Raw genomic sequence first — 20,750 nt, forward strand, 5'->3', positions numbered from 1 at the left:
GACTGTACAACAGTTAAAAAAAATGCGTGACTTCCGTGACGGTCTTGTGATGGGATCACATTAGCATGAGTTCTTGGCCCACACTCGCCTTCACCGTCTTTGTTTTGACGTGAACAACGCGTCTGTAAAGATTTGTTAAACGACACCGCCGAAATGACGAAATGTGTCCACAGACAGACACGGTGTATGAACCCAGGCCAAAGTAATCAAAAGTGCCTTTGTGTTGGTTCCTGGCAGTAGGGGTTTCCTGGACAATATTTTGGCACGATGACTCACAGATATACACAAACAGACGGACAATACCCGTCACGCTGGTAATTATTTCCAATTCAGCTCAAAATCAGGGCCACTCCATTTCACTTTAGGTGACCTGAAGTGATTGAATAGTGTGCGCTGACTTTCATTCGCAGATTGCTGGGCATCAATAAAGAAACCGTAATTTTCAGAGGGAAGTCATTCTTGAAAACTGTTTGGAAACAGGGGCGGCACATTCAACAAATACTTTACGCGTTAATGTCCATGACGCAAATTCTATAGTCGTGCTTTTTGCCAGAGAGGTGTCACCAGTGGACCTACCACATAACTGCTTCACCCATAGACTGTATTAATATGGACATTGATCTGCTCCTCTGAAGTGAAGCCAGAGCAAGCAGAGCTCCCCCTGGTGTCTGGCTGCAGTATAGCTCATAAGCTCCACCTCCTCCGTGTTAGTGGATGGGACTTGGGGCGAGCTAAAACATTATTTCATCATTTCCAAGGATGGTTTCTGCTATTTTAGGTAGTTAATATAATGTTGATGAATGTCAGTTTGTTCGATAGGTTTCATTTTAGTTAGTTATAGAAACAGGATGTGACATAACACACAGTGATACGGCAGCGCCCGTATCCCTGGAAAAATAGCATTGGTGTGACCAATACAAGGAAGTGGTGACACGTTGTCCATATTTGTACAGTCTATGGTTTCACCAATCAGACGTAGCCATTCAGTCACATGATCACACACAAACTATGAAGAAAGGGAATGACCACATGGAAAATGCCAGGGGCATCCACGTCCAAACCTAAAACTGAAGAAGATAAACAGATCCAGCCTTGTAAACCAGTGGGATTTTGCGAATGTGCGTTCCTTGCGCAATCATTTGTTATTTTGCAAAGGTTCTTACACACTTTTTTATTTTATTATTTGGAAATAAAAAAAAATCTCTCATGATTTCATATTTTTGTCTGATTACATCATTTGAAAAACGATAAATTGAACATAATGATCAAGCATTTACTCAGCAGGCTTTTCACCAAATACCTTTTACTTGAGTCATTTTTTGGATGACTTCTTTTTACTTCTACGTAAGTAATATTATTCTAAAGTACAACTTTAGACCTCTCCACCCACCTTTGCATCTCACCAAGATCCACAGAGACTGTTGGTCAGATTAAAATGTGTCCGTAGCTGCTAGTAGTGTTTTGATTTGTTGAACCACAGCTTTGGTTACGGGCACTAAAATGCAGGTCACATAAGGATAAGAGTCATAATAAGACGATATTTGATAGATTCTTTCTTTCACTTTTTGGTAGGGAACTAGAGCTCTGTTAAATATTGGTATAAGAATCAGAAAAACTTTATTTATCCGTGGGGTGCAATTAGGAGGGAAGAGAAAAAAAATACACAAAGGTGGGTGGGCAAAAGCAGTATACTGTTTGCAACGTCAGGCTTGCTGCCAGTAACAGTATGACTGGTCGCTGTGGAGGTAATAAAGCAGAGTGTCTATAAAGAGTCGAGATGAATATCAGTGAATATGAAATAAATATAAAAAATGTAATATTACACATGAGAACTAAGCGATATTGCACAAGAGAGGATTTGCAGGAAGCGTAAATCCTAAGTTATCGTAACCCCTGAACTTATTGAATTATTGTATTGGTATTCTGTATTTCACAATGGAAAACAAAAAAGATCCCACAGAGCTTAAAATAAATATTGGCACTACACCTCTACATCCCACACCCATATTATCCTTCCCAATATAACCTCGGTGGCTCCAGATTCCAGCAGTAATGGTGTGTCTGCAGTTCATTGTTACATTACATAAACTGACATGTGCAATTTTCTTGCAGGGGAAATTATTCCCTCCCGCTTGTTCTCACCTCAGCGTGCTCCCAGATCATTTAGCGAGTAGAGAAGATGTGAAAGAGACGCGCAACGCTTCTGTCTTTCACCTCTCTCTCTCTCTCTCTGTCCCTTGTTCTCTTTGCTCGTGTCCTTAAATGACTCCTACAGCATGTAATTTAAAGTCCTGACATAGCCGCACGTGCTGGGCAGAGGAAAAAGTCAAACATTATAGAGGTAAAGCCTCGGATGTGTGGGACTATTCTCACAGCCGTTAAAAAGTGCTCTTTATTCCACACAGAGCCATATAATAAAAGCTCCCAATTCCACTGAGAGTTGTATAACTAAAAGGCTCCTGACGTTATCACCCACAGCCACAAGTATTAAACGCTCACGGCAACTGAAGTTCTTTCCGTATCAGCCATCAAACTTTATGGCCCCTGCCCACGTACTGATTTACCGAAGGAGCTGCTCTGACTTAACCATCTCAAGCTTCTTATCTCCGTTCTCCCCCAAAAGGACCAATATGCATTTTTAATGATCTACCAGGTATTAATTATTTAGCAGTCAGTGGATTTAGTGCTCCAGACGTTAATGGTCCGAGCCGCTTTTTCCACAGGACTAGCGCACCGAAAAGGCTGCCGTGTCTACACAGGGGCTGTGACTGGATGAGTGGATAACATCAGTGTTTGACCAATGCGTCCAAATTTAGCGGCCAATTTTAGAGCTTGGTTGACGCTAGACAAGTTTAGAAACAGAAAACTTAAGCTGAGACTCTCTGAGTGACTATACAAGTTGAAAAGAAAAGATGCATAGCAGGAAGTGAGAGCATCAAAATCATGTTCCTTCTTGCAGTTTCAACTCTGGTCAAATGACTCTCCGGATCCTTTTGTCCTTACGTCCGATATGCAACACAAAGAAATATTAATTTAACTGAAAGCGACTTTCCTGGAATCCAGTCATCAAGTAATACGCTCAAAACAAGAAATGCCAGTTCAGCAAAGTATAAATAGAGATAACAGAGACAACATGTTGACATATGTTACAGTAAAGGTGCAGCCCACAGCGTTACTCCGTCAGCCTGAGTCACCACACCTTGATAAATCATTAGCCATTCAGCTCTCGTGCAACCTAAGTCCTTCAACGTTGGCTGTGAAATCCCACAGAGAAAATCAGACGCAGCGAAGCACTGCTCCGGCAATTATTCAGACCGAAAAGCACCAACAAGTACTGAACTGAACCTCAAAAAGACAAGAGTGACGGTGACGTTCGCCAAGCGAGTCAAACATAAAAGAACACCTTTCAAGAGTTGAATGCAATGGTGAGAAAAGAAGGAGGGTTTTGAAGTTCAAAAGAGAAAGCAACAGAATGTGCAATTGTGAGAAATTAGGAAGAAAGAGAAAGACAAAGAATTTCCTAATGAACGGATAGCTTGAAGGCTCACTCACCAGGACTCTGTTCTCCATCTTGTCTCCTTTGATCTCCAGTTTGACTCTCTTCCTCAGAGACAACTTCACCTTCCTCCCCACCGCATCCCTCACGCTCTCTACACGAAGAGAGGAAGAAAAGAAAAGAAAACGAGCGGAGATTCAGTCGAGATGGAGAGATTTTAAGGTGTTAACACAATCCAATCAAGTTCTGACAGAATGTCGTGAGTTTTGCAGCTTAAAGAACCGACTAAAGAAGATGCATCTGTTGGAAAACTGATCCTCATCTGATAACTTTTGATGTTTTTTTTTTTATTATCGGTGGTGAAACAGACTCGAAATTCCTCGTATGTGTCTAAGTAACAACCACACAAACGCCAAATGTTTCTCAGCAGAACATCATATTGTCACCACAAAAATAGTAAGCAAATAGCACAGCCTTTACACATTTACACACAGTTTTTTCCCTCTAGTCCTTACTTTGATGAATTTCTGAAACATAATGAAAACTGTGAATGAACAAATAAATCCATAAATACAAATTAGATTTAAATGTTGGTTGTTCCCCATCAAACATGTTACACATCGAGCCACCAGTCAACCGCTGGTCAGTGTTTGCTGGGATGTCTGTGAAGCATCTGTGGCCCTGGGTTTCGCTGCGTGTGCTGCACCATTGGCACCGGTCGGACTCCTGCTGGCGGATTCTCCGATGACTAAGCTTGACTTAGCGAGTGGAAAGAGACGGCAGAGCGATGTCTCTGATTGGCCGTTCAGCTTGGTGAAAAGTGCCCTTTGTGTTTTTTTTATTTATTTTCATCTCATCTGAACATTTTGATACGTGAATATTTTCAGCATAATTGAGGCAGCTTCTGCAGGACAACCATTAGTTGGCAGCTTTTCTTAAAATGCCTTTTTGTCTGAACTTGTTTTCTTGTGGGTTTGTTAAACGTCATTACTCACTGCCCAAGAAGCATGGAGCAATACCTGGATGTGTTCTTGCCACACCCGTTTTATCAAGGGTGCATCAGGAAGTGTCTTGGACTTTGGACAGGCAGGTATCCCAGAAAGATTTCATGGGCCTCATTTAATCATGTCCTCAAGACTTGGACGAACTTGTCCCAAACGGCAAAATACGCAAGTCTGATGTTTCTATACTTGTTATTGAGAAAGGTGCCTAGTTTCCAAGCGTCCTAGCTCTTTCTGTTTCTCTTTTTGAATAACAAACATAGACTACCGCCACCTACTGGTCTGGAGAGTTACTTCCTCTCACAGAGACACAAAACATACATGCTACTTGACCAATCTTTGTTCAAATGCAGCTTTTCGGTGTGAACACACGGGCGACAGTAGCACTTTGATGTCAGTTCGGTGCGTCTGGGTGCTTAGAGAGCACAACCAGGTCACCCGCCTCTCATTCGGCGAGCCGATACACACAGCAGCTGATACACTCTGCGCCGATGCGTCTGAAATAGACAGGGATTCTGCGCGTGTACATCTGTGCTGGCATGCATGTATCCTCGCCTACAGGCTTCCTCACACTATCATCAGATCAAAGTAAAACTAATAATTAGACACTGCGCAAAGCTGTTCATCTGCCAGCCTCGAGGTTCCTACATAAACCGCTGGAAACGTGCACAGCTTCCTACTACGGCCACAGCACAGAGACCTGAGAGGCAGAGAGAGGTCTCTTGTGGGCTTCTACGCAAAATGAGGCCTTGTATGTTTTAATGAGCCTGGGTAGTTTTTTTTTTTTTTTTTTGTCTTGTGCAGAGGAAATCTCATATATCACTGTCGTGCTTACTTATAAGGATTGCAACAGGGGTGCATATTTTACGAGCCAGCTGTGTTTGTATTCGTCGCTGGGTCACAGCAGCTAGAACTTCCAGCGCGGACTTGCGTGGAAGGTGGGCAAATGAGAGACCAATGGCCTTGTAAAAGCTCAAACAAACAATTCACAAGCCCATAAAGTCACTCCCCCCCGTTTATTGACCCGGAGCCAAAACGTGATTTGTCCCTTGATGACGTCACAGCGCTCAATTTTTGACTTCCGGCTACAACATCTGTGTGTCTGACACCAATGTAAAATATTTGATAGAAAGAAAATAAATCAATCTATTCGCACATCTGCTTTTGCTGCTACTATTATCAGCATCACTCCCATTTTCCAAAAAAATGCCTCTCTTGCTTCATTACGTCGCTCTCAAAAACAGAAACTGGTTTGCAGGCAGTAACAAACACATTCAGGATGAAGAATATAAACACGCTGAGTGCACACACACAGCGAAATCTTTCTTCACTGCTCATGCAGTACAACACATTATCGCATTTTGCTGGGTTTCGATGAAGCGTGACACTAATAACTGCTCGGAGGACTCTTGTTGAACTCTGACAGGTAACTGGGATAATCTCCGAAGAGAAAGGCGACACATTATCTGCTTGCTCACCGTTTGTCTCCATCTTGCAAGTGATTTATTATGTTTCAGTGAGATGTTTTTTTTAGCACACAAGCACAGATTCTGAACGCGTGTCCTGTAATGCTCCATGTCGGCCCCCCCAAAAGCTAAATGCTTTCACATCCCGAGCTAATCCCATGCTGCTTATTAATGACACGCAGTTAATGTTAAAATACACGCAACATAACACGTTCTGTAACTCAGTAGAGAAGAACTAGATCTTGTTCCATCTGCAGCGATTACTGCCATGTGCCAGATGCCAAGAGAAACAGTGCATGATGCTGCTGAATCACCGGCAGTAGATGTTTCCAACAATGACTGGTTATAGTCTCATCCAGACAACACCTCATGACACGGGGTAATGACAAATCAAATTCCTTGGGTAAAATGTGCAGAGGTGGGTCAGTCAGCTGGCAAACGCCTCCTCTATGAGGAGGTGGAAATGCAAAGAACAGTTGCAGAGAACGAGCTGACTCAAGGTCTGACTTACAGTATTAGATCATTAAAAATCTCCGTTTCCTGGAAAAGACACTGTTTAAATGCACGTCTAGCCTGTCCCATTACTCAAATCATACCACCAGCATTAAAATGCCTTCACCAAATGATTATCTAGATATTTCCTAAACCCACACAGTCCACAGGAAAAAATACTCACCCACTCAACCACTGGGGAATAATTCACCCAAACATTGTTCGAAAACAGCACTGTATTTAAGATTCTCCCAGACACGTCACATGTTGAACGAATCAGGCTGAAATTTGGGCGAACGTGCGCAAAACGAACTATTTAATCTCTTCACTGAACATCATAAGTACAATTTAGTATCCAGAGGCAGATATTCCATCATCAAAATGAACAAAAAAAGGGCTTCTGTTCAAACGGGTCAGCGAACACACACACAAAAAAATATAATTCTTTCTTTAACGTGCATGGATGCAAATTACATATACTTCAATATAAGTGGCTGGTTGAAATATTCAGTAACTTAGTGAATAAATCATGTCCGACCAAGCGACTTCATGACCTAACATTTTCCCCATCTTCCTCAGTGACGTTTTCTCTTTGGGTCTCTTACAGAAGAAGGAACAGCCCGAAAGGAGAATATGGGCTTGTGTGGGAGACGTGATTGAAGGGAGGGAGCTTGCGCTTATTCAACATTACACAGAGGCGTTAAAAACTGAACTAGTTTCCCAAACAAAGAGAGCCGGAGTTGCAAACAGCCTGCCCGGACTCTAAGGTTTGTCCACAAATAAGTAAAAGAGAGAGGAGACGGAGAGTGCTGAACAGGACACAGATGGAAGAGTGGACCAGGGTTATGTCTGACAGGTTGGCCACTCACGTCTAAACAATTTCTTCCTAATATAGGCTGCAGTCCACATTACATTAACAGTACTCTGCGTACTTTGTGGCTCCACGTATAAACAGCTAAAAGCAATTACAGTCTCATAAATTAAAGTATGTTTACACTGCAGCCTGTGTGTATGGTTGAGGAATCCTGCACTTATAAAAGAGCTGTTAATTATCACAATAAATAAATAAATGGTCCGACAGGAATAATGCTTGGATGGTAGTAAATAATACACTTTAGCTGCATTGTAGGAATATAACAAAACTGAATGGATACAATGAACCCACAGAGCACATGCAGCATGACTGAGGCAGCACCAGTGATTGTTCCAGTCTGGACACATGGCCACAAATCTGTTCTTACCCAGAAGCTCTTTGGGGACCTCTGACACTTCCTCGCTCATTTTGCTGTAGATTAAATCCAAACCCAACGACAAGAATTCACTCAACACATCCAGGCGCCTCAAAATACGAGGAAAATCGTGAGGAGACACAGGGGGGAAGTGTCAGGTGGTGGTGCCGCCGGTGCGTTTCTCCCGGTTACATGCTCCTCTCCTCCTGTCGCGGTGTCCGGACAATGTATCCGCCTTTATCTGAGCGCATCTCTTTACGGTTTAATTCAGCGGCGTGTGTGGTGAAAACAGCAACAACAACAACAACAAAAAACCACACAGCTAGAGCTCTTTTAAAATCATCTTGAAGCCCGAATGCGCGCTCTGAGGAGATGAAAAGACCACGGCGACTCACGCACATCCTCAGTGGCCGCGCTCCTACCGTAAAGCTGTCGGTAATACAGTAGCACGCAGCCAATAGAGGGAAACCGGGCCCCTCCCCGCTCGGTGATGCCACAGCCCGGGGAGCCGATGCGATGCTGGGGCGGTGTGGCGTGGCAGGAGGGGGCGGTGGTGACAGGCTGATATTAATGAGCAGCGGCCCCTGGGAAGCAGCGACATCTAGCGGCAGTAGCTGGTGTCACAAGTCAACGCATATGAATGTATTGTCTTTTCTCTCTGTTAACGTGGCCTTAATATACAGGCTTCTACTATGATTAGCTTAAAGGAGAAGAAGAAGGTCATTATATAAACACACGTGCCTGCACCACTACTTAGATTTGCTTTCAGTTCTTAGGATTGTCTTGTTTTTTTTTCTTCAGGTGTAGCCTACTTATTTTGTCTGTTTTATGTGCTTCAGGAAGGGTTTTATCACCCCGCAGCACTGTGTCACTTTCCAATTGTGTTTCATGTATTGCTTTTATATCTTTATGTATTATTTTATGGCTTTATTGTAAAGCACGTTGGGTACCTTTTTGAATTGATTGATTGAAGACCACTGTTTAGCGAGGCCTACCCTTTCAACACACACAAAATTACAGTAATAGCTTGCTCTCAGTGTATTTAAACAGAATATGGGTATAATAAGGTAAATAAATAAAAAATAGAGGACTTACATAGTCTGTGTGTAACTGAGCGAAATAAATATGTAAATGTATATATGAACAGTACAGATATACTCACATTTACAGTCAAAGATATTTGTAAAAAAAAAAAAAAGAAGACACTTTTAGAAATATCTGAATGAAATAATCAATTAAATTTTGTTAAATTTCTGTTAAATTCACCTTAAATAACAGAAGAAAATCAGTGTTTTGCTTTGTTGTTTTAGATTTAAATAAATTTCTAGTCATAATTTATTTACCTCATTTCCTCAATTTAGCTTTCTGTTTCATTATGTCAAAAAGAAAGTATTCTTAAATTATTTGAGTATGTATTTAATACTTTTCTGGATTACGTAACCTTTGCAGAACACTATGTTTTTCAAGGCTTACTACTGAATGGTTGAAAGTCAGAGTGACATACAATATTGACTCTTTCAGTGGCTTGGGGTGAATTCATGATGTGGAATATCTGGCAGAGAGAAATCACATAGTAAGTTAGCACAAACCTAGAGTTACATTATTTTTTTTTATGAAAGAAGTAACTCAAGAGTTGACTCAGCTCAAGGGGTTTCAAAGAGTTTTCGTTAAACTCATCCATTAATATCATAGTCTTTATTATTTAGTTAAAAGAGACACGATACAACTTTCTTTCGCTATTCTATTTAGGAAAAGTAGTTTATATTATTTGATTTAGACTGGCCCCAGAGTTCAACAGAGAGGGGCGACATCGTGTGGCGATTTCTTGAAATAACAGCTTGGTTTGCTTTGTTTTTTTTTAGATTAGCTTGGCAGATTAAATATTTCAGTATTAAATGACACTATTTGCATATAACTCCTGACATCTGTATAATATAATATAATATAATATAATATAATATAATATAATATAATATAATATAATATAATATAATATAATATAATATAATATAATACATTTTTTTCATCATGCAAGGTTTCGATGCACCACCTAATATTGTCAATGTGATACAAAAACAGTTGCAACAATACCATAACACACTTTGTTTAATGTCTTGTTGAGTCTTCATTTAGTATAAAAATTCATATGCACTTATGGTCACCTCAACCTGTGTAATGTGCACTGCTTGTAATGAGTGCAAAAAACAAATAACATGCAGACTAAAATAATGAGAAAAGAAGATGCTCTATCACTTTCTAAAATCAAAAAGAGGCATACTCAAATATATATTAAGGATTCTGCAAGCGTTTGGAGTGCATCAGATGCTTAAGGTACAGTTTGGGATCCTCTGCTCAATCTCGCTGAATCTCTTCTCTAGTTTTTCTGCCATGGTGTTGAGCTTCGAAACCCTCTCTGGCAGGTTTCTCAGCTGTTCCTCTTGAGCTCTGGCCAGCCACCTTCGGATGTGATCCAGGAGGGGACCTCTCTGTTTGGGAAGAGTGGTGGGCCTCTCTTCTCCCGACTCAGGCACGTACCTGGCGTAGGGACAGGATGGTTTGATTTGGATCAGTGTAAATAAAGAGGTGACGGGGGCAATTGAAAAGAGCTGATGAATAGAAAGAATGAAAGGTTTAGAAGCAAAGCGTAGACTCACATATTGCCAAACATATGCTTTCTTCCTGGACGCATCCTGCGTGCACCAAAGAATGCTGACATGAATGTCATGAGCGTTTCACCTAGGGACGACAGTTTCCAATTAAAACCAAAATATGCTGTGGGAATTCAGGTTTCATCATTATGTAATAATGGAGAGTTAGGCAGCTGAGATCACTCTACAAACTATACACACCTCCGTTTGCAAGATCTTCACAGGAGCCACACACTGTGTCGTGGTACACTGAGCCGTGGAGGAGCACAGACTGTGTGCTTGAGCATTCCTGGTGTTTTACGCACAAATCCGACGCCGAAGATGAGTTGGAAAAATAGCCATCGAGGCAGTACTCACAAACAGTGTCTTTTTGCAGTGTACCTGAGAGAGGACAAGAAAGCATTGTGGGTCATTACAGAGTTTAACCAACCGTTGCTCAAGTTTCCATTCCACGTGTGAACTTTTCCTTTGCTTTAATAACGTAGTGTGTTTGTAAGAATGTGAAGATTTGTACAAGAATAGAAATGTTTTTGTCGTCGTTCATCTTAATCGGTGAACACGTGCGAGTATCTTAAGAAGCTGTTCTTCTCTTCCCTGAAGGCAGTACCTTTGGTTAGGACTCCCTGCCCGGGGCCACACTCTGAGTGTGGGAAACAGAAGTCGTCAATGGCGTAGAAGCCCTCTTTGCACCGACACACCCTGTCGCTGGTCGGGGAGCACTCCTTCTCCACCTCCTGGTTCTCAGAGCATAGGTTGCTGCAGTACAGACACTTGGGCAGGTAGTTCCACAGCTCGGTGAAGTGGTCCGGTCCGCACGGAGAGCACTGGGTGGGGCTGGTGGCAGTGCAGTGAGCGACCATGTGAGTGCCTGGCGGACACTTGTTGCACTGGAGGATTTTCCTCCGGTCTTGGTGCTCATAGGTGGGAACGGGATCCACCGCTGAGGCACCACAGAGGACACCAGAGAGCAGGATGAGAGCTGGTAGGAAGAGCTGAGGAGACACGGCAGGGAGATGGTTGGTATAGGTACTGTCACTTGTAGCCACTAATTCAGATTTTCTGTGGTACCCCATGTAAACTAGCTACAAGTAAATGATATCATTCATTAGTATAGATGTGTTTCTTAAAGTCCCAGACTTATTTTGCATTCTTTAGTGTAATTACATATTAGGGTAGAGCTAGGGGTTAGTAACCTCACAACTGAGAAGCATCACAGGGATCCAGTGATAATAACATGCGCTCCCATTGGTTCACAGGAAATAACAAGCAATAATAACAAATTCCGATACTTGTGCCAGAATGTCAACAAATATAGGATTTATATTAGTTAGACACGGAGGACTTTCTGCAGAGCAACTTTGCAGAATGTGATTCACTAAACAGGGATAAATCATTATCCGTTCAGCTCTTGTGTAACAATTTTCTAAAACTCTGGCTACAGTAAAAAAAAAAAAAATCTCTGCAGGGAAATCACATGACCTAACTGCTGGGCAACACTGGCAATTATTTATAAAAGCTTCTGAACGTAACCAACGTGAAGCAGCCACATATCTGGTTCCCCCTGCGCCCCTATCAAAGAGTTCAAAGGTTCACTGAAAGAGGAAATGTTTAGATACGGCTCAAAGGCTCTTTACCTTCTTTTCTGTGATGATAAAAACTAAAAGTACTTATCTGGAACTGAAACAGACATTGTAACAGTGATATTCAGATAAATGTCAGATGAAGATGAACGAGGGAGGATTTGATTGTATTAAAGAGAAAACTGCAGACAAAAGTGTTCAAAAGCAGGTGAACTGAGGAGAAAAAGAAAGATTTTCTTGATGAATGAGTAGCTTGAAAACAGAAGGATTTGACTCACCATCTTGCCTCCTCGGATCTCCACTTTGACTGCCTCCACTGGTGACAACTTCTCTTCCCTCCCCTCTAAATACCTCTCTACGCAGAGAGGAGGAGAGGAAGGGAGAAGGCATAAACAGCAATTCAGAATTTGGCAAACAGTGTTATTCTAAAATCATTAGTCTAGAAAAAAAAAAGGAAGATTATCAGACCATTACCCCACTTCACTGGAGTAACACATCCACTGAGAAGAAAAAACTAAATACAGATAGAAGAGTGGACCAAAGTTACTTTGACAGGCTGATCTAAACTATTTCTTCCTTATACAGACTTCGGTCCACCCATTAAATTAACAGCACTATGTGGCAGAGAACAGCTTGAAACATTTACAGCCTGTATATGTTTCAAAGAGCACACACCAACAAAAGATCTGATAATTATCACACTAAAACCTGGTCCTACAACCAATAATGACTGGATATTAGTAAAGATAACAACACTACTACTCAGCACACTTTTGTCTGCAATATGCGAATATTAGAAATTGAATGGTTACACTAAACTTATTTTCTCTCAGGTTGTATGCAGGTGGTTGGTCCAAAACACAATAACATGATCTGGAGACATGGAGACACAAATCTGCTCTTACCAAGACGCTCTTTAGCAACTCCTGACATTTCCTCCTTAATTTTCTGAAGCTTAAATCCAAAAGTAACGACAGGAGTTCAGTCAAAAGGAAAGACACCAGGATCCTCCTGGTGCACCTGGCAGCTAGTGGCACTCTGTCAACAGCAGGTTTGCAAACTGCAGATCGGTTGTCATTTAGGCCAGGGCCAAATCTCCTTGTTTGTTTTCACAAGAGGTCAGGGTCCTTAAATCCCTTTTAACATGGATATTGAGCAATGATGTTGAACTTCTCTTGTTGTTGTTCGCACGTTTAAGTCTTTAACTTACGTCAAAGCTCTCACGGTATCCCCCATTCTGAAATACAAAGGAACAAAAGTACACTCTGTGCCATTCCTCCCTGTTACCCTTGCAGGAGTGACGTAGTGGCCTGTAAACATGTTGGCCACAGAAATGTGAGCAACGTGCTGTTTTTGCAATTTGTTGTTCAGCTAGTTTGTTTTTCACTGTTTTTGTGACATCTGACCTTTGAACAAGGCATGTTTTACCTTGAGACAAATTCAGGACTCTCTTGGTGTGTTCGATACCAGCATCCATGCACTGAATCTCTTTAACAAATGCTTAAAACATTTTCAAAAATAATCCATAATATTTCAACAGCCAGAGAAACGCCAGGAGATGCTCCATGTGGCATCTGAAAGTTGGAGAGGAGCAAAAACCAGAACTGAGTTTGTTCTATTAATTTTTATACTTTGTAGATGTGACAAGTAAAAAACGGGGGTAAATTATCTCAGAAATGGGTCGGATCAATAGTAATTAGTAAGGATGCGCCACATGTGGAACCAGATACCTGTGATGGTCCCGAGTTTGTGTTTCAGTCCCCATGCTTGTGTAGAAGCTCAGAAGATGACTGTAAGTAACTTAAAAATATTACAAAGACGACTCATAGTGCAAGTGAAGCAATAAAATAAAATGCTCTAACATAACTGCATTAATTGCTATACTAGAAACTGTGGAACTATGAGCATTTTAAAAGACATATATGTGCACCTCTGCATGAACCCTGCTATTATTTAAATAATATTCAACAATATAAATGTAGTTTTTGTTAATGGCGTTTTACACATTTAAGATAAAATAAAACTAAAATGCTTAGGAGAAGTGTTACCTAGATATTAGAGAATGACAGTTCTGTCATGTTCCACTCAGGAAACTAAACTAAAACTAAGGTTATGTCTGGATACAGGTTTATTTGGGACCCTGGCCAAACAGTCAAAACAGTCACAGATTTGACAGAAGGTGGTTTTATTGAGAATAAATAACTTTTTCATATCTTGTTGAGGGACAATAACATGAGGGCCTGTTCCAGAGAGAAGATGAAGCAGCTCTATATGTAATCTTCAACTCAGAGATCAACATGTTCATTCTGCTGAATGAAAAAGACCATAGGCTACTCAGTGGAGCAACTATTCTATATTTCACCACTGTTACATTTTATTCAGCCTGTGGTCCACTCATTTATCATTAAGATGACTTGAATATTATTAACAAAGAATTACCTACTGGGACCTGATTGAAAAATGTTATTCTAGTTGTCGTATGCTTACAGACTTAAACAGAGAGGAGGTGACACCTTGTGGTCACTTGTTTCAAATACATTTCTCAATGGTGTCATTTGTAATAACATACTACAGATTACGTAATCCTTTTACGGGTTTATTCCACTGACAGGTTAAATATTTCAATTTCAGATCATTTTGTAGAACTAGTTATACTTCTAATTTAAATTTGCGTTTGTGATACTTGAGTATTTTTTCATTTCATCTTTACATAGGGAGATTCTCTGTCATTTGAACTGTGAGTTGTTTTCCATCTTCAGAAATCTGAAGTCAAAAATACAGATAAAGGAAAAACGGCTGACAATGACAATGACTTGACAATACCGGGACTTAATTTAATATCTCAAATGGACACTTTAGCGACCGTGGTTGCCTTACTGTCTGTAATATTATTATATATCTGTGCTTTGACAAACATTATTGTCGCATCACATAGTTTTTAAGCTTCCCTGTCATGGACTCATTGTATTGGAGTACATCAGATGCTTAAGGTACAGTTTAGGCTCCCATGCTTAATCTTACTGAGTCTCTTCTCCAGTTTCTCTGCCATGACTCTGAGGTCACAAGCCTTGAGCTTCGCTGGCAGTTTTCTCAGCTCCTCCTCTGGAGCCTGGAACAGCCACTCTCTGATTATATCCAGGAGAGGACCTCTCTTTTTAGGGAGAGTGGCGCGCCTGTCTTCTCCCGACTTCTGGATGTACCTGTTGTAGAGACAGAATGGTTTGATTTACATTTGTGCAAATAAAGAGGGGAATGGAGTGGTTGAAAAAGGCAAGAAAATGAAGGTGCAGACTCACTTGTGGACAAATCTTTTCATTCTTCCTACACGCATCCTGTATGAACTGAAGAATGTGGAGAGAAATGTCCTCAGCGTGTCACCTGAGGAAGACAGTTTCAAATGAAGCTTAACAAAAACTAACTACATGTATTAGGAAATTCCTATTTCTTCATAAATGTTATAATGGAGAGTTAGGCAGCTGAGATCACTCTACAAATTATACACACCTCCGTTTGCAAGATCTTCACAGGAGCCTCACACTGTGTCGTGGTACACTGAGCCGTGGAGGAGCACAAGCTGTGTGCTTGAGCATTCCTGGTGTTTTACACACAAATCCGACGTAGAAGATGAGTTGGAAAAATAGCCATCAGGGCAGTGCTCACAAACAGTGTCTTTTTGCAGTGTACCTGAAAAAGGACAACAAAGCATTGTGGGTCATTACAGAGTTTTAACCAACCATAGTTCCTCCTGAGAGTCACTATGTTGGGCACAGTTTCCAAAGCAGTTCCTGAACTTCCTCCATACCTTTGAAAACAGATTCTGATAAGTTGCCGTAAACATAAATGTATAATCTGACAGTAAATATTTTATTCATGTCATTTTATTATTTATAGCAGGGTATTAATAGTTTGTGAGATTCTCTTCCCTGAAGGCAGTACCTTTGGTTAGGACTCCCTGCCCGGGGCCACACTCTGAGTGTGGGAAACAGAAGTCGTCAATGGCGTAGAAGCCCTCTTTGCACCGACACACCCTGTCGCTGGTCGGGGAGCACTCCTTCTCCACCTCCTGGTTCTCAGAGCATAGGTTGCTGCAGTACAGACACATGGGCATGTAGTTCCACAGCTCGGTGTAGTAGTCTGGTATGCATGGATAGCACCGGGTGGGGCTGGTGGCAGTGCAGTGAGCGACCATGTGAGTGCCTGGTGGACACTTGTTGCACTGGAGGATTTTCCCGGTGGATCGGTCTTGGTGCTCATAGGTGGGAATGGGATCCACCGCTGAGGCACCACAGAGGACACCAGAGAGCAGGAGGAGAGCTGGTAGGAAGAGCTGAGGAGACACGGCAGGGAGATTGTTGGCATCATAGGTACTATCATTTGTAGCCACTAATTCAGATTTTCTGTGGTACCCCATGTAAACTAGCTACAAGTAAATATTTGTAGTTATGGTCCGATTAAGGCAATAATTCGATTTTTTCACGTGCATGTAAACGTACTGAGTGATATTCAGATAAATGTTAGATGAAAATGAACGAGGGAGGGTTTGATTGTATTAAAGAGAAAACCACCGAGAAAAGTGTTCAAAAGCAGGGGAACTGGGGAGAAAAAGAAAGATTTTCTTGATGAATGAGTATCTTGAAAACAGAAGGATTTGACTCACCAGGCCTCTGTTCCCCATCTTGCCTCCTCGGATCTCCACTTTGATTGCCTCCCCTGGTGACAACTTGTCCTCCCTCCTCTCTAAATACCTCTGTACACAGAGAGAATGAAAAGAAGAGAGAAGGCATAAACAGCGATTCAGAATTTGGCAAACAGTGTTATTTTACAATGATTATTCTGAGGGAGAAAAGAAGGAAGATTATCACAGACCATTACCCCACTTCACTGGAGTAAAAATCACTCATATCCACAGAGAAGAAAAAAATAAATACAGATAGAAGAGTGGACCAAAGTTAATTTGGGACGATCCCGGCACATGTCTGACAGGCTGATCTAAACATTAGACCTGCATGTATTAAACAAGCACTTGCGAAAGTACACGTTCAGAATGTTACCACACAAAGTGCTCTGTCGCTCGATACGTCCAAACGACTGGTTTGTGACGATCGATCTTTCAGATGCATATTTTCACATTGCCATTTATCCCGCACACAGAAAGTTTCTCAGGTTTGCGCATCAAGACATAACCTACGAGTTTCAGAAAATCACATTCGGTCTATCACTAGCTCCGAGGGTATTCAGCAAGTGTGTGGAGGCAGCGCTGTCCCCATTGAGAAACAGCGGCATCAGAATATTCTCATATATAGACGACTATCTAATATGCTCCTGTTCACGAGAGCAAGCGATCATAGATTCCAATACAGTGATAACTCATCTGAGGGATCTTGGATTCAATATAAATTGGACAAAGAGTCGTATGGAGTATTTAGGACTCAGAATAAACTCCCTCTCTTATCGAGTTACGCTATCGGCAGAGAGAATAGTGTCCTTCACGCGGTGTCTCGCACTTTTTCAACAAGGAAAAGTCGTGTCTTTCAGGCTGTGCCTTCGCCTTCTGGGCCTTATGGCATCAGTCATATCTGTGGTGCAATTAGGGCTTCTCATGATGAGAGATTTTCAGCATTGGGTCGCATCCCTCCGCTTATGTCCGTGCCGTCATCTTTCCTGCAAGGTGAATGGGACGCCGTCATGCATCACAGCTCTCCGTCAGTGGAGAGATCCATCCTCTCACCTCAGGGGTACCACTGGGGACGGTGACATCCAGGGTAACCATGACAACGGACACGTCCCTCAGGGGATGGGGCGCAACGTTGATGGGCAGAGCAGTGAACGGGGTTGGGTCCAAAGGGATGGCTCAGGCTCACATAAATGTGTTGGAGCTACAAGCAGTGTTCTTAGCACTGAGACATTTCCTGCCCTTTCTCAGCGGTCGTCATGTCTTAGTGAAAACGGACAACTCTACTGTAGTAGTGTAATGACTTGCCGGTCATTCAAAAGTCGTTTGAGAGGATGAGATAAGGTCCTGTATATTTTGTGTGAAGTGCTGATGCTGATTCATGTAAGCACGCTGAGTCCAGGTGAGTTTAAGCATTTAATAAATCAATCGCAGCTACTTCAGCGGCTTTCAGATTACATATGCTAAAAGATGGTGAAGGTGTACACTGGTGGCGAATATGTAACAAAGCAAAAAAACTGAACAAAAGCGGTCAACAAAAATTGCGGCTACCTAACACTCACCTCTCTCCTCCCTCAGTGCAGGTGAACCAGCTCCCTATATCACCTACTGCAATCATCCCCCAGTGTCCACGTGACCCAAGCCCTGTGCATCACTGTGGCAACCAGACCAAACAAATCAAAAGGCGAATAATCCACCAGTGCAACAGTATGGCTCCTACAAGTAGCTTACATCGACCGCCAGGGCGGCACACGCTCTATACAGCTGCACAGGTTGGCTCAGAGATTGATTGTGTGGAGCAGCTCAAGACTGATGTCCCTTCGAGCAACTCATGTGCCAGGGATTTTGAACCTGGGAGCAGATTTACTGTCCAGACGTCCAGCTTTATGCTTTCCCCTCAACCCCTCAGCTTGATCTCCCCAACTCTAACCAGAGTGAGAGAGAAGAGTTTGTCGCTGATTTTGATAACTCCTCGTTGGCCATCGAAACGATGGATGGCACAGATAATTCAACTTCTGGTGGACGACCCCTGGCCTCTACCCATTCGCAGGGATCTTCTATCCCAAGCACGAGGGGAAATCTACCACCCACACCCAGAACACATGGCTCTATGGGCCGGGCCAGTGAAAGGTGGAGTTTGAATGCTGCAGGTCTGCCCCCAGAGGTCATCGAGACCATTCAGAACGCCAGAGCCTCTTCTACCTGCTTTCTTTACAGTAGTAAGTGGCAGATTTTTGAAGAGTGGTGCAATAATAGACACAATGTTCCTTTTCAGTGTTTATTGGTGGATGTATTGTGTTTCCTGCAGGAGTTGGTGGATAAAGGGAACGTCTTTTCCACAATTAAGGTCTACTTAGCAGCAATTTCAGCTTGCCCAGTGGGCTTTGGTGACAAGCCATGGGCCAGCACCCTCTTGTTTGTCGTTTCATGAGAGGTGCTCGCGTAAGCTCCCAGTTTCCAGGCCCCTGGTCCCAATGTGGGATTTGTCATTGGTGTTGGATGCTCTTTCTCATTTCCCATTTGACCCTCTTGAGGCAGTAGGGATGAGATTTCTCTCAATTAAGACAGCATTACTTTTGGCATTAACCACAGCCAAGCGGGTGGGTGACCTACAGGCTCTGTCAAGGAAGCCATATCTGTGGCTTATAGGTGTAAGGGTCTTCATCCTCCTCTGGGAGTGGAGGTCAAAAATGATTTTGTTTTAAATCCCATTGTGAAACAGTTAAAGTGATTTCATGACTTCCAGGGTACCTGATTTTCACCTGTTACTCCAAAATGATTTCTTAATATTATTCAATGGTGTTATGTTACTTTAACAAATACTTTAAAGTGATTTGCATGAAAAAAAAAAGACAAAGAGTCAGAGTCCAGCACCAACTTGTTCTTATTAAACTTAATAAAACACACATTTGACAAAATGGACTCAGTGCATATTGATTGTTTAGTATGAAAATTGCAATGACTGAACATTTCAAACCACAACATTCAAACACAAATGCGCAACTATGTAAAAACTGTTTCACAATGGAATTTAAAACAAAATCATTTTTGTCAATCATGTTTATGGCGGATTCATCAATGAAACACAGATAGGTAAATGAAAGAAGATAAAGACTCATTAACTAAGCCATATCGAAAAAAGAATATATCAAATTAGAAATCAAATATAAAATTATATTGTGATATTAGTAGATGATACTAAGAGAGAATATTGATTAAGTAAACATCATGCATCTGACTATGGAACATAAAGTCATTAGTGAAGTATGAGTATGCAAGAGTATGTAAGAGTATGAGTATGTTGAGTATGCAAGCTAAAGCAGCCTCTCATGAGACACCGGCGTGGGTTGACAAAAGAAAAAAATGTAAAATAACGGGCTTATGGAGGTCAAATGGGAGAATTGTCACCCTCCACCTTGCTGATGATGTTATGTGAAGAGGGACATAAAAGGGGACATCAATCAGGAAGAAGATGTGTCTTGACACAAAAATGGTGGCATCCCTATCTATCTAGATGGGTGGAAGCTATACCCACCAGAACTGAGACAGCTGAAGAGGTCATAAATTGGTTGATATATGACTTAATACCTTGCTCAAGGGGCCCAGCAAGTATCCGTTCGGATAATGGGACCCATTTTACAGAAGAGTCCTTAAAGTTGGACAGAGGCTAAACCTCTGGTCCTATTCTCATTGAGATCCAGCCCAAGTGACACAATCTATCGATCTAGGACTCTCACCTCGTGAGCTGTTGACAGGAAGAAAAATTCCCTGTCCATTTACAAATAACCTGCATAGTGGTGAAGCTCCCGACCTGGCCACTCAGGAGAAAGAGATGCAGGAAGCTGTTTAGTTTTTGTCTCCCTAAGTCAGGGGTCGGCAACCCTCAACACTCAAAGAGCCATTTGGACCCGTTTCCCACAGAAAAGAAAACACTGGGAGCCACAAAACCCTTTTGACATCTAAAATGAAGATAACACTGCATATATTGCTGCTCGTGACAGTGCGCATTAATGATGCGAACGGCTGCAAAATGTCTACCTGCGGTTGATTATGATTATGATTTTTATGTCAAAAACTTACCTCGGACGCAGTCCGCAGTCTGACCGAGTCAGCCTCGTGTACTGGGTAACTTGTCAAATCCACTTGTAAAGTGGTAATCCACTTAA

The 20,750-nt window shown here is 41.9% G+C and overlaps 2 protein-coding genes and 1 pseudogene across 7 annotated transcripts in view; all 3 read right to left on the reverse strand.

Annotated features, from left to right (window-relative positions):
- Positions 1–8,129, reverse strand: part of LOC125015884 (F-actin-uncapping protein LRRC16A-like) — a 66,161-nt gene extending 58,032 nt beyond the window's left edge. For 4 of the 5 annotated variants that reach the window (XM_047597926.1, XM_047597924.1, XM_047597925.1 and 1 more), the window contains exons 1-2: positions 7,697–8,128; positions 3,553–3,650 (exon numbers count right to left, since the gene is read on the reverse strand). In XM_047597926.1, the coding sequence (XP_047453882.1) occupies positions 3,553–3,650; positions 7,697–7,736 (138 nt within the window). In that variant the 5' untranslated portion in view covers positions 7,737–8,128. Of the gene's footprint in view, positions 1–3,552; positions 3,651–7,696 lie in introns of all 5 variants that reach the window. The other variant, XM_047597922.1, reaches the window with a different exon arrangement.
- A 1,235-nt stretch (positions 8,130–9,364) lies between these two features.
- On the reverse strand, positions 9,365–13,016 carry LOC125015812 (tumor necrosis factor receptor superfamily member 6B-like). 2 transcript variants are annotated; one of them, XM_047597786.1, is made up of 6 exons: positions 12,818–13,016; positions 12,191–12,267; positions 10,940–11,324; positions 10,534–10,713; positions 10,351–10,420; positions 9,365–10,219 (listed from the first exon to the last, which is right to left on the reverse strand). In XM_047597786.1, exons 1-6 carry the CDS (start codon positions 12,843–12,845, stop codon positions 10,003–10,005), a joined length of 957 nt encoding a protein of 318 aa, XP_047453742.1. In that variant the 5' UTR covers positions 12,846–13,016; the 3' UTR covers positions 9,365–10,002. The 2 variants fall into 2 exon arrangements, with proteins under 2 accessions (XP_047453742.1, XP_047453741.1); XM_047597785.1 differs by having other exon boundaries at positions 10,339–10,420; positions 12,818–13,014.
- Positions 13,017–14,486: 1,470 nt separating this feature from the next.
- Positions 14,487–18,683, reverse strand: LOC125015813 (annotated as a pseudogene).
- Positions 18,684–20,750: the final 2,067 nt, after the last annotated feature.

Source organism: Mugil cephalus, chromosome 11 (assembly GCF_022458985.1).
Source record: "Mugil cephalus isolate CIBA_MC_2020 chromosome 11, CIBA_Mcephalus_1.1, whole genome shotgun sequence".
NCBI lineage: Eukaryota > Metazoa > Chordata > Actinopteri > Mugiliformes > Mugilidae > Mugil > Mugil cephalus.